This window comes from Hetaerina americana, unplaced genomic scaffold, assembly GCF_022747635.1.
Source record: "Hetaerina americana unplaced genomic scaffold, ioHetAmer1.1.p SCAF_5, whole genome shotgun sequence".
NCBI lineage: Eukaryota > Metazoa > Arthropoda > Insecta > Odonata > Calopterygidae > Hetaerina > Hetaerina americana.
Window position 1 is genome coordinate 36,455,655 of NW_027287095.1, and position 15,482 is coordinate 36,471,136.

A 15,482-nucleotide genomic window follows, 5' to 3' on the forward strand; every position below is an offset into this window, starting at 1 on the left:
CTCTACACCCACATCAAAGGTTTCCAAACTAATTTTACCATCCTGCCTCAACTACTAAGTTTCTAAACCATATGAAATTACGTTCAACATCAAATTTCTCGTTAGTCTTTTCTTAATTCTCACCTTTAGCTGCCAATCATTAACGCCCGCCTCTTTGTAAACGATTCCTTACCTAAAGCAAATATCAGAATACCTAATACTAATGCATCAATAATTGCCAATTGTTTGTCAAAAAGTCAAATTACTGGTCTGTGTTGAACACCACAATCATTTACTTCTTCTGACAAATGAAAAATTAAAACGATCATTGGATTCCACAGTAGAAAAATTTATCTTCATGTTTATCCGTAGCACTGTGAAAACCGCCAAGTATTAAATATAGAAAATATCATAATACAAAAGGCTAAACTTACTAGAAGACTTGAAAGATTCTTGTAGGTCCTCAGCCAATTTCTGCGCCCTGGCATGGTTCGTGGCTACGATATTAACAACGAATTCATAAGTTAAACTAACATCGCTCAATTCGCCAATTCTACCGTAGGGCAGGGCAACACGGTGAACCTTAGTGGTTTTCCACCACAACGGAATGCCGACAACAAGCAGAATAAAAGCAAAGCCCAAAGCAGCATACATTCTTGCATCCTCTAAAAAACATAAAAATGATGTGTGGAGTGCATAAAAATAGCAGTAACAATCACATAATCACGGAATATTTTAACAGATATTACCATCTCTCTGATCATTTTTATCGTCTTTTACATTGCCCATCATTTACGTTATTTATCTGGTTTCTATATTCAAAAGAAAACTTTTAATTTGCTGGCATTCTTGTCTATGTTAGAGCCTTCATATTCCAAAGCTATATGTTACAATTCCGCCATCCACTGAACTTTAATATAATTCAAGAATTCAAACTTCAACGACAGCTTCGAATTATTGCAAATAATACTAACAACCACCAAACTCAAGTTCACATTCTCAACTTTTTAAATTTTCTAATAAATGCCATATAAGATCAATATCGAAAATTAAGTACTTTTATCAGACCCAATAAAAATTAAACGCAATTATTTTTATGAGAATATGTGGAGTGACCTCCATTACAAATGCTGGAATGAGCTGAATCTGCAAGCGGAAGCACCCGGCTGATATTTGAACCGGAAAACGGTTGATGATGGTTAATATATTTTATCTTATTACCCAATATTGGGTACAGTAGAAGTGCTTATAAGAAGAAAAGGAAATTATATGTATATTATTTTATATTAATTAATACCTTTGGCACAGTCACCTGAGTGTGTCTCTACCATGGAGTATTTACCTGAGTTTTATCTGTACCCGCTGAATATGAAAGCGCTAAAATCGTTGGCAAAACATATTGAATCTAGGCATGTACTGTTTGATCATTTTATGGCTTATAAATTACTTTTTCCCATGGAGCAATTTTTAAATACATGATTGAGAACTTCTCAGCACTAAAAGATAATTAATAAGTCCTTGTAACTCGAATATGTAGATCCTCACAACTCCAACACGAAGAAGATTACACAGCAGCCAACGTTTTCCTTCCAATAACCCAGCACGCGTATTTTTATCTAATCACGTTCATATATGTATATCCGATCTTGTTATTTGTGTTTTTAGATATCCTATAACTCATTGTTAAATTGTCAGAGGAATCTTATGTGCATTGGTTTCATTTGAGTATTTCTCAAGTTTTACCATGTATCAGGAGGCTCTGTCTCCATATGCTCCCAATGTTTAAGATAAAATAGACTCACCGACTACACAAATATATAATGGAAAAACATTACAATTGATAGTACTAGGAGTTGTTTGAGAATAAATTATACCTATGGGTTATTTTATATGTATTAATCCCCAAAAAAGGATGTACTATGGATCAGAGCTTTTAACTGATTTTTAGAATGACGAAGAGCTTTTCAATAGTGATTTTCAAACTGTAACAATAAATTTTCAAATGAATTAGCTTTGTAAAGTGAATAGAATCGTAGCATGACTTAATATACACAAGTACATTTTATGTTCTGCTAAATGGGGATTCAGGAGCACAGTAGTGCAGTGTCAGGGTCCATTAAAAATCTTCCCGAAATCGATGACTTCTTAAAATACATGCATAGTTGAGGAGAGAATTTGTGTGTTTTGGGGGTAGCTTAGCATCATGTTAATTTATCAAAAATTTATCAACCTGACAATGCTACTGATGTAGTTCAGGAATCCATGTAAAAAGATATGTGAATATATCTATGGTCTCAGAAGTCCAAATAAAACACCAAATGTACTAAGAAACATTCTCACTGGGAATAGAATGGAAGACATAATACTTTTTTTCAATAGTATGTATTCAAGGCTCCATTAATGCAGTTTCAAAAGTTATCTTGCATTTCAACTTTTACTGCATATTAGAGACTTTAACTGCATTGGGTTCATTTTAATAGCAGTAGATGCCTGTATGCCCAGTACTCATCTACTACTAGGATTCATTTTAAGTAGTGATCAACTTGAGTGCTGTACTTAATTGTTCCTCATTTAAAATTTGGCGATTTAGGTTATTTCCAGTTACCATGAGAGTCTGAAACACTGGCAATCAAATTACAGATGAGCCAGAAAGCCAATAAAGCACAACACAATGCCACTAATCAAAGGATTAAGAAAAAAATTCCCAACAAGAATACTTACAAGTCTGAAGAAGAACCTGCACATAATAAGGATATTGTGCCTCCTCAAAAAAATAATAATCAAGAGAGGGAAATCAAGAAAAAGAGCTCAAAGGTCTGGCTCATCAAAGGGCTCTAAGCTTGTTCTAGTATTAGAATATGGTAAGAAATACAGTTATAGTAGATATTATATAAAAGTAATATTTCTATAAGATATTGCAATGAAAGCACATATAATAATTTGAAAATTTCCTTTCTGTTATTCTCGACACAGTGCATTTTTCATTATGTGTTTTGTGCACTGTAAGCTTAATGGGTGCTGCTTTGGTTCTATTAAAATACTGATCATTTCATAAGGAACAGGTAGGATAAAATAATTTTTCTATTTTCCATCAGCAAATGTAATTATGCAGTCCATATTCAAAGTATAAAGTAAATACTTTTTACATTAATCATCATACAATTCATTTTCAGGATCATCCTGAGAAAAATATTTTTCCTTGGATGTGCAAATTAGGCAAATTTCTTTCATATCGCTCCAACATTCCTTGCAATATAAGGCATAGCATTCTTGATGTTGACAAATGTGCCAGTTTTGTGCTTTACTCTCATTAATTTTAACTGCATTTGGAGTCTGTGAATCCATCATTGCTCTCTCACTAATCATGTTCAAGCCAAGTTTTCTCTCTGGCAATCCACAAACCAAGCATCGATGCTGAGAACTGTTTGTCAATCTATATAGCCATCCAAAATATTTAGGATATTGAAATCGTAAATACATAATAAAATTCTTCTTTTCCTAGAGAAAAAAAATAATTAGAACTCAAAGCTGGAAATAATCAACAAATTAATAATGTAAAAAATAATAATAAATTTACAGCAGCTTTATAGGGTCGAATTTGCCACCTAAAAGCCGGTACATATCATCATAAAAAGACTATATGAGTATGACAGTTTGAAATTTAATATACATAGAACTCAATTATATACCAATTCCTTGCCATATCCTCATACTCATCAGAAATAATGCTTCAAATGCCTAAACACCCAACATCTGTCCATCCAGTTATCAATAGTGACAGGAGAGAATGGTTGACTCCCTTCCTGGGGTTAAGAGGGTCAATGGGGCTGGGGTAAAGAATGCAGATCAATACTTCATTCTTCTTACCATAAACTAACACAGAAGATATCTGTAATCAATACATTTGTTCACAAGACATAATTCATACTGGATGGTGAATTATTATCCTTAGAGAAGAGACACCTGATTACTGCCCTAAAGAAGAACATATGGGGCAAGAAATTGATCCTAGAAAATACTACCTGGAAAGAGAACCAGTTCCAAGATATGGTCTCAGAATGAACTTCTAAGGACGAGAGAGAGACCTAAACTGACAGTGTACACCACATGCACCAGGCACCACATAGAAGATTGCCAGGATACTTTGAAAGTATGACATCGTCACATGCTTAGCTGTGGGAGATACATCCTACCCAAACCAAAGGGCTTCATCCCACACACAGCCTACAAAGGAGCCTAACAAATACAGTGCAACTGAGGTAGTCCTATATAATACAGATGAGAAGAGCTATTAATTGTCACCTCCAGATGCACCAAAGAGCTTTGCAGAATAAGCAGGCTTGTTCTACAACACCTTTCAGGTATTTCAGAACAAGCCTGCTTGGATCATAATCTTGAATACTGCCTCAGACTTATCCAAGAGGCCATCAAAACATTCAGCAAATTTCAAGAGGGATAATGGTTACCAGTTCCACAATGTATGGAAAAGAATTTCTCAAAAACTAGCCAATCACAGTACAGCACCACCATCAAATTGATTATATAAAGGGGGGCCAAAGAGCCACTTGGCAGGCTGGCAGACTCTGATGCAAAATGGGTCTCTGGCTGGTGGACCATATCATGGAGCTATTCCGCAACATTCAGGCATTCCACATTGGTGGAAAACACGCAGGAGGGCTGCCATTAAGCTGCCATCACTAGCAAGTCATAATGGAGCTCCGACCCCTGTACTACCCTGGATAGTCCCTTCCCCAGCATCATATTAGGTCAAACTTACTTCTTCCTGAAAGTCAGTGCCCAATGGAAGTCTTCCCTCTATTCCAATTTTGACAAAGACATGGGATTCTAATGTTGGAATCACATTAATGACTGCAGTGATTTACCTTTAGTACATTGACAAGTTCTCCGTACAGGTTTTACACCAGTTACTTAGCCAGTGGTTCAACACAGTGCATAACCAGGGACCCTCATAGACTTAGAGACAGTTAAAGACTACTATACATTTAATGCAATTTTTATTTTTCCATTGTCTACCCTTGTTAGTTCTTTTGCCTTCACAATTCTACTCTTTCTTCCTTCATCTCTCCTCCTTTTTTTATTTATTTTCTCTTCTTTTGCTTCCGGCAGTCTGGCTGAGGCTTTGTGTTTCCTTTCGCCCATAAGCAAATTTTAGGCCAATGCTGCTCACATAAACCGTAAACACAGTATTCAAGACAAAGGTTGGTTTGGTAGGTGATTGTAGAGTTCACCTAGTACCAAGCCCGATGGTGGGTGAAATTCGCACATCAGGGTAGGGGAGCCAGTTCCTTTCCCTGTGCCAGTTATTGTTTCACAGGAAGATCTGGTACCTGAAAAATCACATAGCTTGGGTGGAGCTGCAGGTGCCCAGAGAGACTTGCCCGGGAATCAAACACAGGCCCTCAGGTCAGTAGTCCAATGCTCTACCCCTGGGCAAACGAGACCCACAATGAAGATATAATAAGCTATTTCATTATCGTTACAATCCTAGTGGAAACTATGTTTTTCCCGCTGGCCACAAGAAGAACGTTTTCCTAAAATGGGGATTCTGAACTATAGCTGTTATGCAGATCATATCTTGTTATTGTTACTATCACATTATTGTACATATACAATTGTGGGGTAAATACTTTTAAACTTGAACTTGATGTCACATCAATACTTTAACTTAAAGATGCTAGCTGGAACAGCGTAGAAATTGTCAGCACAGAAGCAATGAATTTGGTTATCCCCAAGATAATATAACCTTATCAATCTCAATCTCATGGAGGCCTTTGGAACAGCTCAATTTTGATATTGAGATATTACTCTCAGAAAATATAGCTCTCCACTTTGACGATTGTATATACTTACTGAGCGCTTTGCTTCTTTGAATCTCTCTCTTAATTTGGTTGCCAGGCGCTTCACATAATTGGCTCTCCTCTTCAGAGTTTCATTATAAAGAAATAAAATCCTCCTTTTTTCAATCTGGAATTGATATATTTTTAGATTATCATTAATTTAGTTCATTCTAATTCATTAATCAATTGGGTTGAAAATATAAGCCAAAGACTCTCCAAAAGATAAGAGCTAGGAAGTATCATAAGTATATTTGAAAATAATATTTAATTTTTGGTAAAGTTGTATTTGATACTCAAAGTATTGGACCTAAAATTATTTTGCCTCAATGCTTAATATATTTTCCCGGGTATTTTTTCTTTCCTTTAGTGAATACTTTAATTGGTATGTGCATACCCTTACGTTTGTTACTGATATTACCTCACTGAGAAAGCCAAGGTTTATCTTTCATCACAAATTACTGAAAGAAAAATAACCTCTTGGTTATCAATCACATGTGAAATATGCCACTTAAATATTATGAATATTATTTGAGCTAAATAAGGCAAAATGTAAAAAAGGAGGGGCAGAAAACAAAATAAGAAGTTTTGCATAATCAAAATTAAGAAACTCCCTGATGTACTCCTGAAGGTTAGGTTAGGATAGAGCTCCATTGTTACTAATTATGAGACCTACATAGTATTTGAAGTTCATACAGGTCTACTGTATGCCTATTTAACGAACAATAAAATTATTAATAGGGCAGAGGGACCTATCCCTTTCCCATCCGTGATTTCTCAGGAAGATTAGGTACCTGGAAAATCACATTACTCGGCCGAAGATATGGATGCCTGGAATTACCACAAATGAGAACAAGTTTGTGAATTCAGATGGACTCCACATGAAATCCACAAGAGAAGGTACTTTATTTATTAGTGAAGTTACAATTATTATTATTTCCACCAACTAGTGAATATAGGATGGAAGTAGAAATGGAAAGTTTATGAGAGGGAAGGTTAATTAGCATGCATGGTGTTTTAGCCAGCTCTGATTCACATATATAAAAGTTAATTTTGTTACCTTCTTATAGTAAATAGAACATATCATTCTTCTTAGCCTCTGAGTATAAGCTTCTAATAATATTAGAATCCAAACAATGAAGTATGTCCCATAAATTTTCAACAGGTAAGAATTTTTAATCAAAGTTGGATTTGGCAAGCACCCTGTAAATTTTACATGAAATTATATACATATATTATTGGAGGGAAATGTAAAAAGTACATATTTCCTGAATTATCATTTATCAGCTTTATGAAAAGCCCCATAAATATGATGTCTATATAATAAAACCTTGACAATACCTTGTTTATAAATATTTAAAATTTTGAGCAAAATAAAATATTTACAGCATTACAGAAAAATATTTTTATTGCTCATAAAAAAAGTAATTTAATAACTCTTTTGCCAGAACCAAAATAATATTGAGCAATGTGTACCTAAATTACTTCTCTTATTATGCATTTCCTGCTTGATGTTAAATCCTCCCAAAACTGAACGTACTAGGCGGGCCATCATGCCAGTACCTTTCACTTTTATGGTGAGATCATGTTTTCCTGAAATTTTAAATGATAGAACAAAGATAACAAAGATAAAAATCGCTGTTTTCAATTTAAAATAGCAAATAAACTGTGATTCAAATTTGGACTCCTGGCCAAAGGAAAAAAGATGCAAGTATATACCTACCAGCTTGGGTGTAATCTATTTTTGAATGCAACCGAATTATGAGTAAAATTTCAGATAACAGTCTATCTAACAAGATGAAAACAGTGGCTGTAACTGCTTCCAATAGAATTTTGATAAATTGCAACAACTGAAAAACAGAAAAGTTAAGTTTTAACATAAATTTCAATGGGCATATTCATTACTGAGAAATTATGAAATCAGCATGACTTAAATGAAATGAGAATTAATGCATATAAAACATAGCCAATGATATTCTGAAAAAGTGGATAGGTTGAGTTAAACAATGTAATTTGAGGGCAAAAAATTGAGCAAGTAGAAAATCCCTACCTCCTTTAGCCTTATTAATTGCTATAGTAATAGTAACAACTCTTATAGTCAAGATTCAAGGTACAATAAGGTAACTAAGACATTATTGAAACAGGAAATGAGTACACTTATGACATAGGTTCATTTGACAATAGTGATATTCATTCAAGAAAGAAGTATCAATGTTATTAATCCCAAACTGTGTTTTCAAAACATTTTCTGCTTCATTTTTGATACTCATATCAAAAGTTAGTCTTACACATACAAGGCAAGCACAAGACGCATTTGATATTTATTTTTAACTCACAACTGCTTTTCTTTCATGTGGAAGAGGAATAAGGGCAGTAACATAGCACAATTCTGCTCTTTCTGCTTTCTTCAAAGGAAGTAGAGTTGTTTTATGATGAGCATGTCTTCGAGCATCAATCCGACGGAAATATGAAGTAATCCAGTAATTATCATAGCTGAAATCTTGAATATATTTGTCATGATACTCTTGTGATCTGAGTGCAAATGTAAAGAGATTTTAAGCATGAAAACATATCATCATTAAAACTCATCAAATTAAAATTCTTGATATTTACCTTCATATTGCATAAGGCCTTCTAATTAAAACGCGACAATTGTGGCTAAATTAATATGCTTTTTTATACTTTTGGAACATATCCATAAATTCTATGGCCAACATATCTCCTCAGTATGGAGGCAATAACAATGCACAATTTTGAGGGTGTTCTCATATCCCTAATTTCATAAAGTGGATAACAATAAATATGGACCACTAGTGCCAAATCCCTGTATTCAGCATTAGGATGCAGTGGTCCAAAATGAACAGAGGTGATAAAACAGTTGTGGTCACACCATATCAATTCCTCTGAGAAAAAATGCATTTTATGGTAATACATTCATGCACTAGGTGTTTTTTCTTTCTTCCTATGTGACAGCATTTCAGCCCTTACCTCCTGATATGAGGGACATTCAGTTAAGAGTAATTGTTCAAAATTTTATTTACATGATTTATTGTGCAAATATTTAATTTTGCTATACTGATGTGTAATGTATATGCAGTATAAGTCTCATGTATTTGACTCCTGCATTGTATAAGCAGCATCCATTGCAAGTTGAAACATATTCAATTAACATACATATGCTTCTAATGATGAAAGTGCTTTCCACAAAAGTGTTCCCTCATATCTAACAAGAAAAAATCACATTAGGTTAGGTCTAGAGAATTGTAAGGATGATAAATATGCTTCACAAAGAATTTCAAAAGATGATTCTGGATATATGGTGAATTTTGAGGAACCCAGAGTGCTCAAACACTTCTCAGACAGAATTTTTCTGTTACTGACATGTGGGTGACATCCATTTTCACTATTTCTTATTGTGCTCTTCACATTATTCTATCAAATTTTCTCACCCTGGCAGCAACAATGTTACTTTTTACTTTTATAAGAGCAGTGACTGGAGGTCTGGGTCTACCTTCTATTAAAATGGTTTCTACTCTCTCTTTAACCATTTTAAACCATATTTTAGTCATTTTACAGGGAAGGGAAGACTAATTTTAAGCCTCTTGTTGCATTACATAGGCTTCAGAGGATGACTTGTTGAAAAGAGAGCAAAATTTCAATCAAATACAGGGTGCTTCAAAATGAATTTTGGGATTTTAAGACTTTGAAGTGTTTATTACATTTAACTTATAATTATAAATTATACATTAAATGAAAGAGCAACTCAAATAGTTTTTCCGAGATATGTCAAATGCAAGCACCATTTTTTGTATGGCTCACATTGAATCGATAATTAAGTTCTTAGCACACCTTGATCAGAGTCAGCAGTAACTGCTTCAATCCTGTTTCTTAAGTCAGGTGGTAGCAAAGGCGCATACACATGATCCCTCATGAACCCCCAAGGGTAAATATCACATCCATGAGATTGGGTGAAAATGGGGGCCATGCAAAACAAGCTCTGTCATTTGGCCACTTGTGGCCACTCCAGCGGTCAGGTAAAATGTCGTTTAACCAATCGCATACTGAGTTATACCGGTGAGGGGGTGCACCATCTTGCTGCCAAATAAAAATCTCTAGTCCAGCTCTTTCCAATGGAGGAGGGAGACCTAGTTTTCATGCATCACGAAATTAGGTGCATCATCTAAATTTGTGCATCTACATAAGAAACTTGATTATGTTTCAAAGCTTTGCTGAAACAGATAGATAGGTCACCGAAAAAGATAAATTAAAAATCTTGATATTCATTTTGAAACACCCTGTATAGTATATCACCTCCATTGTAGCTATAAGTGAACTGAATATGTTTAAACTTGCACTAGCAGCTGCTGATGCGATACTTGAGTCAAATCAATGAAACTTACACAATATACAAATTACACATTAAGCTATTGATGTTGCATTATATTACATTATTTTGAAATACATTATACAAATTAAAATGTATAATCACTTTTGATTGAATGACCCTATTAATACATTGTCCCATATTAATACCCGAAACACTCTAACAGAATGTACTTTGCATATCTCCATATTCCCTACAAAGTTTCACATTTGAATTAATCAAATGTACAGGTTACTTTTACTCCAAGTTGCAGCTGCAGACTATCAATACAGGTGGTACCCAAACATTGCAGGAAGGGTCCACTGTATCAATATTAACTAATTTTTTTTTCAATAATTTGATTGCTTTAGTTGTAAATTGTACCTTTAGCATTTCTAACTAAATTTAGTGAAAGTTGAAGTTTAGATGATTGAGAATATTCATTTTGAGTAAAAATTAACGCCTTCATGCTTGGTAGCTGTCAGTTCAAAACATTTTTTTTCACAATCATTTCTAAAGACACAACCTAATAAAATTCAGTCTAACATAAACCAGGGGTAGAACCATATAGGGGACAGCTGCCACCACCATGTGTTTTTCTGGAGTAAAAAATACTGTTTGCCTCATTACGCCAGATAAAACCTACCATGGAAAATGTAACTTTGGCATTCATTCATTTGAACAATTATTCTATTTGAATTATAAATATGCTTTAATATTCCTCTCTTAAGAATGAAAGGGACACCTACCCTGGATCTTTAGAAATAACATGGCCTTGTATTTAAAGCTATGGGACAGCATATCAGTATATAGGACCATAACTCAAATGAATGGCTCATAACACCCTAATTCTCTTTTTATTGTTCTGTACCAATACTCTTTAGGTGCTATTCCACATTGCATATTACACACTCACCTCAGCAGAACTTTAAGAAAAATTAATGAAAGTAGCATTCGAGTGATACGGGACACTGCATCAAAGGTAGACTTCTTTGATTTGAAATCTTCCTGCAAAGATAGCGCAGCTTCTTTTGCATCTGCAAAATTTAGCTGAAAAGAAAATTAGAAAAGTATGAAAATCAGTGTATAGAAAATTGGTATGGAAAATAAGAGAGAAAATTGTTCAATGCCTGCCTACAGGAGGATGGAATTCTATTGGCTCAAATTTAATTTTGACATCATCCATTCCACCTTTTTTCCCTTCTAAGAGATCTTCAGATTCTTTCATAGCTGCAAAACTTTCACCAAAACCTGGTTCAACTTCTTTTTTTGGATCACACACTCCTGCACCACCCCCCATGGCTGAAAAAATATATGAATGTGAATTTACTTAAAGGTGATCACATAAATATTTATAAAAAAATTTTATTTTTATTCCCAGTAATTATGGATGAAGTGTTGTAAGATATGTTATACTTTTAATGATATGTTTTAAATAAATAAATTTTTACATCAGAAGTGCCAGAAGGATTCTTATGACATATAGTAAGTAGTAATCATGATAGAAAAACAAGAAGAGAGTGAACTATTTCCAAGAAGGGCAGTGTTTTTGAATGCATGAAATTAAAAGTCTTGCCTGAAGTAAATAAAGCCATTAATACATCCATTGTGAATTACCATGAGGGGCAACTGAGTTTTTCATTTTCCTTTTGATTTTAATGAAGCTAGCAAACTAAATTAATTATGCTCCAGAAAGAGTAACTTGGTAGTTTAGTGATTAAAGGATTCCTATGCAAGCTGAATGATTAAAGGTGAAAATCTGGGAGATGCCTTTTAATACCCCTTCTAAAATTCAAATTATGTACATGTTTTTCTGTGAACAAATACTTAGTGGGAAAGAGCAGGTGGCACAGTGGAAATAAATGGTTCTCCAATACAAATGTGTGACTGAATGTGTATATTTCACATAATGTAGGGCTCAACATAATGTGGCTTCTACCTTCAACAATCAAACATATAACAGCCTTCATACTTCAAGTCTTCATGGGTTTTCTACCAGGCTGAGTATTTCGCTGCCAATGTTTTGAAGGCTAACTCTGCCTCACTCTGCTCGTCCCAAGGGTATTGAGGATATTGGTAGAGCTAGCCTTAGAGACAGTTATGTACCTGATCTGGTGGAAAAATTGATAAGACTTCAAATATGTGGATACACTGAAAAAATTAAAATTTTCACAACCTTCATATTGATTTTTTAGTGAAGACTGCCAAGAAAGGTGTTTTAAAAAGTGTCAATTTGGCTAGAAAAAAGAACGAATTTGTCTTTACTACAAATCGGCTGACAGCCACACAGGTATTCTGTTGTTTAAAACCTTATATTTATGCATGCACATCTTAGTATGAAAGTAATTTAAAATTACATACCATCCATTATATTACAGACAAATGTAAGTTTCATAGGCCAGCAAAGAAGCCATGCAGCCATAACGGAAACTTTATCATAGCATTTATCATAGGCTTTCATAAACATTTTGTGGCATCTTCCAGTACCATGACTGATGACCTCTGAAAATAAAAATCTGAATTAGGTAGATTTTTTTTACAAGGTATTCATAAAATAAAATGAAAAAAAAACTCCATAACTCATTCTGAAATACTTGTTATTAGAGACCAAAATATGTAAATACTTTAGGATTTGAAGTAATTGGGAAAAATACAAATTTCTGATGAATTTGAAAATATACACTCTGTCAACACAAAAATTTCAACCTTAAATTTTTACGGAAGTACAGATAGGCTGCTTAACAGACTCTTCAAACAAAATAATGCCATTCAAATGAACTAAAATAAAATTTTAAAATAGTAAGATGCAATTGATCACATAAGAGTGAACAGTTTCTAAATCACACATGATTGAACTGCCACAGGTTGATGACAAAATTTTAGATTTCATGTAGGCCTCCTTGTACCTAAATTTTTTTTACATTATAAACAACAAAATAAACATCCCTTCAACAATTTAGCCAATATCTTTTGCACTATTATGATCATTTAATGAAATAGTTATTTAATATATTCACAGTTATCACATAGTTACCATGATTGCCAATTGTACAAATATCTTGTATCCCTATACAGGTACTTTTATCCCTACTAACAATAATATCCCATTCTGTAGTGGACATTTTTCCAAAACTCTACCAGTTTTCATCAACTGTTAATTTTTGCCACCAAAATGACAGTGACATTGATGAAAATGACATGATCATTGACAGTTTTGGATAAAATATTATATGAAGAAGGGGGGAAAAACAACTGTAAGAAAAATGTATAGGTAAGGTAAAAGAGAATCCTCAAAAATATTTTAAATGAGCCAAAGAGCTATTTCTTCCTGAGATATTACCCAGAATCCTTATGGTCGATTATTGGAGCCTAAAAAGCCTAATGAAATTGCAAGAATGACCTCAAAACATAACTACAAGTTTGAGGAGACTATTTATGCATGCATGATAGACTGAAAGTGCAGTGAGAGCTAATAATAATTTTATTGGTCCAGCAATCAAGTACATGATATAGGACAAGTCAGAAGATAGTAGAATAATATAAAAATTACTAGAACAGAGCACACTATAACAATATTACACTCAATCATTAATGAAATCCACAAACTTGTAATATATTTTCTGGAGTAACATTGCTTTAATTTTGGATTTAAAAACGGAAAAACTATTGATACCCTTTAACTCATTGGGTAATACATTGTAAAGTTTTAAACCCATTGAGTTTGGACCACACAAAGAACTTGTAATGCGTACATATGGGATATGAAGGTCATTAGAACTTCTTGTGAAGTGGCTGCGTACAGCACTGTTTTTATAAAATTTGGTAAAATTATTGTACGTATACAATAACACATAAAATATATACACAAGGAAAAGGTAACAGGCCCAGATTTCTAAAAATGGGTTTACAAGGGGCAAGATAATGGGAATTAGTTATTAGCCTCACTGCTCTTTTTTGCATTTTAAAAATTCTGGATGCATGAGGTGATGAACCCCAGAACAAGATACCATATGTTAAGTGGGAATAAAACTGCCCGTAATACAAAGTCAACCGCACATCTTGAGATACCGTGGATCTTAAGGATTGAATTAAAAAGCATTTGGCACTTAGCTTGTTAGACAGATTATTAATATGCGATTCCCAAGTCAATGAAGCATCAAGGTGTAGCCCAAGAAATTTCACACTACCCACCTGGGGAATTGGCTTTTGGTTAACTTGAACACTAATAGAGTTGCTTGTTTTGTTCTTATTATTAAAATAGACAATTTGGGACTTCTCAACATTAAGATTAAGGAGGTTGTTGGAGCACCAGTTACTTAAATTATCAGACACTAAACTGCATTGATTGGACACAGTGTCTAAGGCAGTTGATGAAACAAGATCATTAGTATCATCTGCATACAGAACAGGAAGGGCACCAAGAATATTTGAGAGAATATGAGTTAAATCATTAACATAGATTAGAAACAAAATGGGCCCCAAAACAGAACCCTGTGGGACACCCTGAGTTACCCGTTTTTTAAGTGAGGGGCAAAATAAACCATTTAATTTGATAACAACTTGCTGGGATCTATTGCCAAGGTACGATTGAATCCAATTATTAGATCTACCACGAATACCAAGAAAATAAAGTTTTTTTAAGAGTAAAGGGTGATTCACGGTAACAAAAGCCTTGCTGAGATCGAAGAACATAGCAGCAATTTCTAATTTACTGTCCAAAGCAAACAGAATATGATTAATTACATCAAAAACAGCAGAGATTGTGGACTTCCCTCAACGGAAACCATGTTGATTAGAAGACAAGAGGTTGTTACTTTCCAAGAATGATACGAGTCTATCGTAAAATACCTTTTCAAATATTTTAGAAAAAACAGATTGGATTGATATTGGGGGATAAGAATTTAGATCTGAAGTATTACCTTTAGATTTATAAAGAGGAATCACTTCTGATATTTTTAACCATTCAGGAAATAAACCCATTCTTAATGACTCTTTATTAGGAATAGAAGTATACCTTTAATTACTTCAGTACAGCATGTTACCAAGAAGTTAGGACTATCATCTATTCCTGAACTCATCTTAGAACCCAGTTGATTAACAATGGACATAAGTTCTTTTTCTGTACAAGGAGTAAGGAAAAAGGAATTGCAAATAGAGGCAGAGGGGTAGTTGGTACTAGTAGGAATATTTCTACTGCTTAGATCCTTGGCAAAGTGATCGTTAAATCTAGATGCTAAAACCCCTTTGCTGAAGCTGAAGCCCCTTTGGAAAATAGTTTGTCAATG

At 34.0% G+C, this 15,482-nt stretch overlaps 2 protein-coding genes across 2 annotated transcripts in view; both read right to left on the reverse strand.

Annotated features, from left to right (window-relative positions):
* PIG-S (phosphatidylinositol glycan anchor biosynthesis class S) overlaps positions 1–1,021 on the reverse strand; it is a 28,282-nt gene extending 27,261 nt beyond the window's left edge. Inside the window, exons 1-2 of the mRNA XM_071591980.1 lie at positions 729–1,021; positions 414–644 (exon numbers count right to left, since the gene is read on the reverse strand). Of these exons, the coding sequence (XP_071448081.1) occupies positions 414–644; positions 729–771 (274 nt within the window). The 5' untranslated portion in view covers positions 772–1,021. The remainder of the gene's footprint in view (positions 1–413; positions 645–728) is intronic.
* A 3,404-nt stretch (positions 1,022–4,425) lies between these two features.
* snky (ubiquitin protein ligase sneaky) overlaps positions 4,426–15,482 on the reverse strand; it is a 36,378-nt gene continuing 25,321 nt past the window's right edge. Inside the window, exons 8-16 of the mRNA XM_071591844.1 lie at positions 12,559–12,699; positions 11,336–11,499; positions 11,114–11,247; positions 8,171–8,366; positions 7,558–7,684; positions 7,311–7,427; positions 6,895–7,037; positions 5,851–5,964; positions 4,426–4,605 (exon numbers count right to left, since the gene is read on the reverse strand). Coding sequence (XP_071447945.1) covers positions 4,426–4,605; positions 5,851–5,964; positions 6,895–7,037; positions 7,311–7,427; positions 7,558–7,684; positions 8,171–8,366; positions 11,114–11,247; positions 11,336–11,499; positions 12,559–12,699 — 1,316 coding nt within the window. The remainder of the gene's footprint in view (positions 4,606–5,850; positions 5,965–6,894; positions 7,038–7,310; positions 7,428–7,557; positions 7,685–8,170; positions 8,367–11,113; positions 11,248–11,335; positions 11,500–12,558; positions 12,700–15,482) is intronic.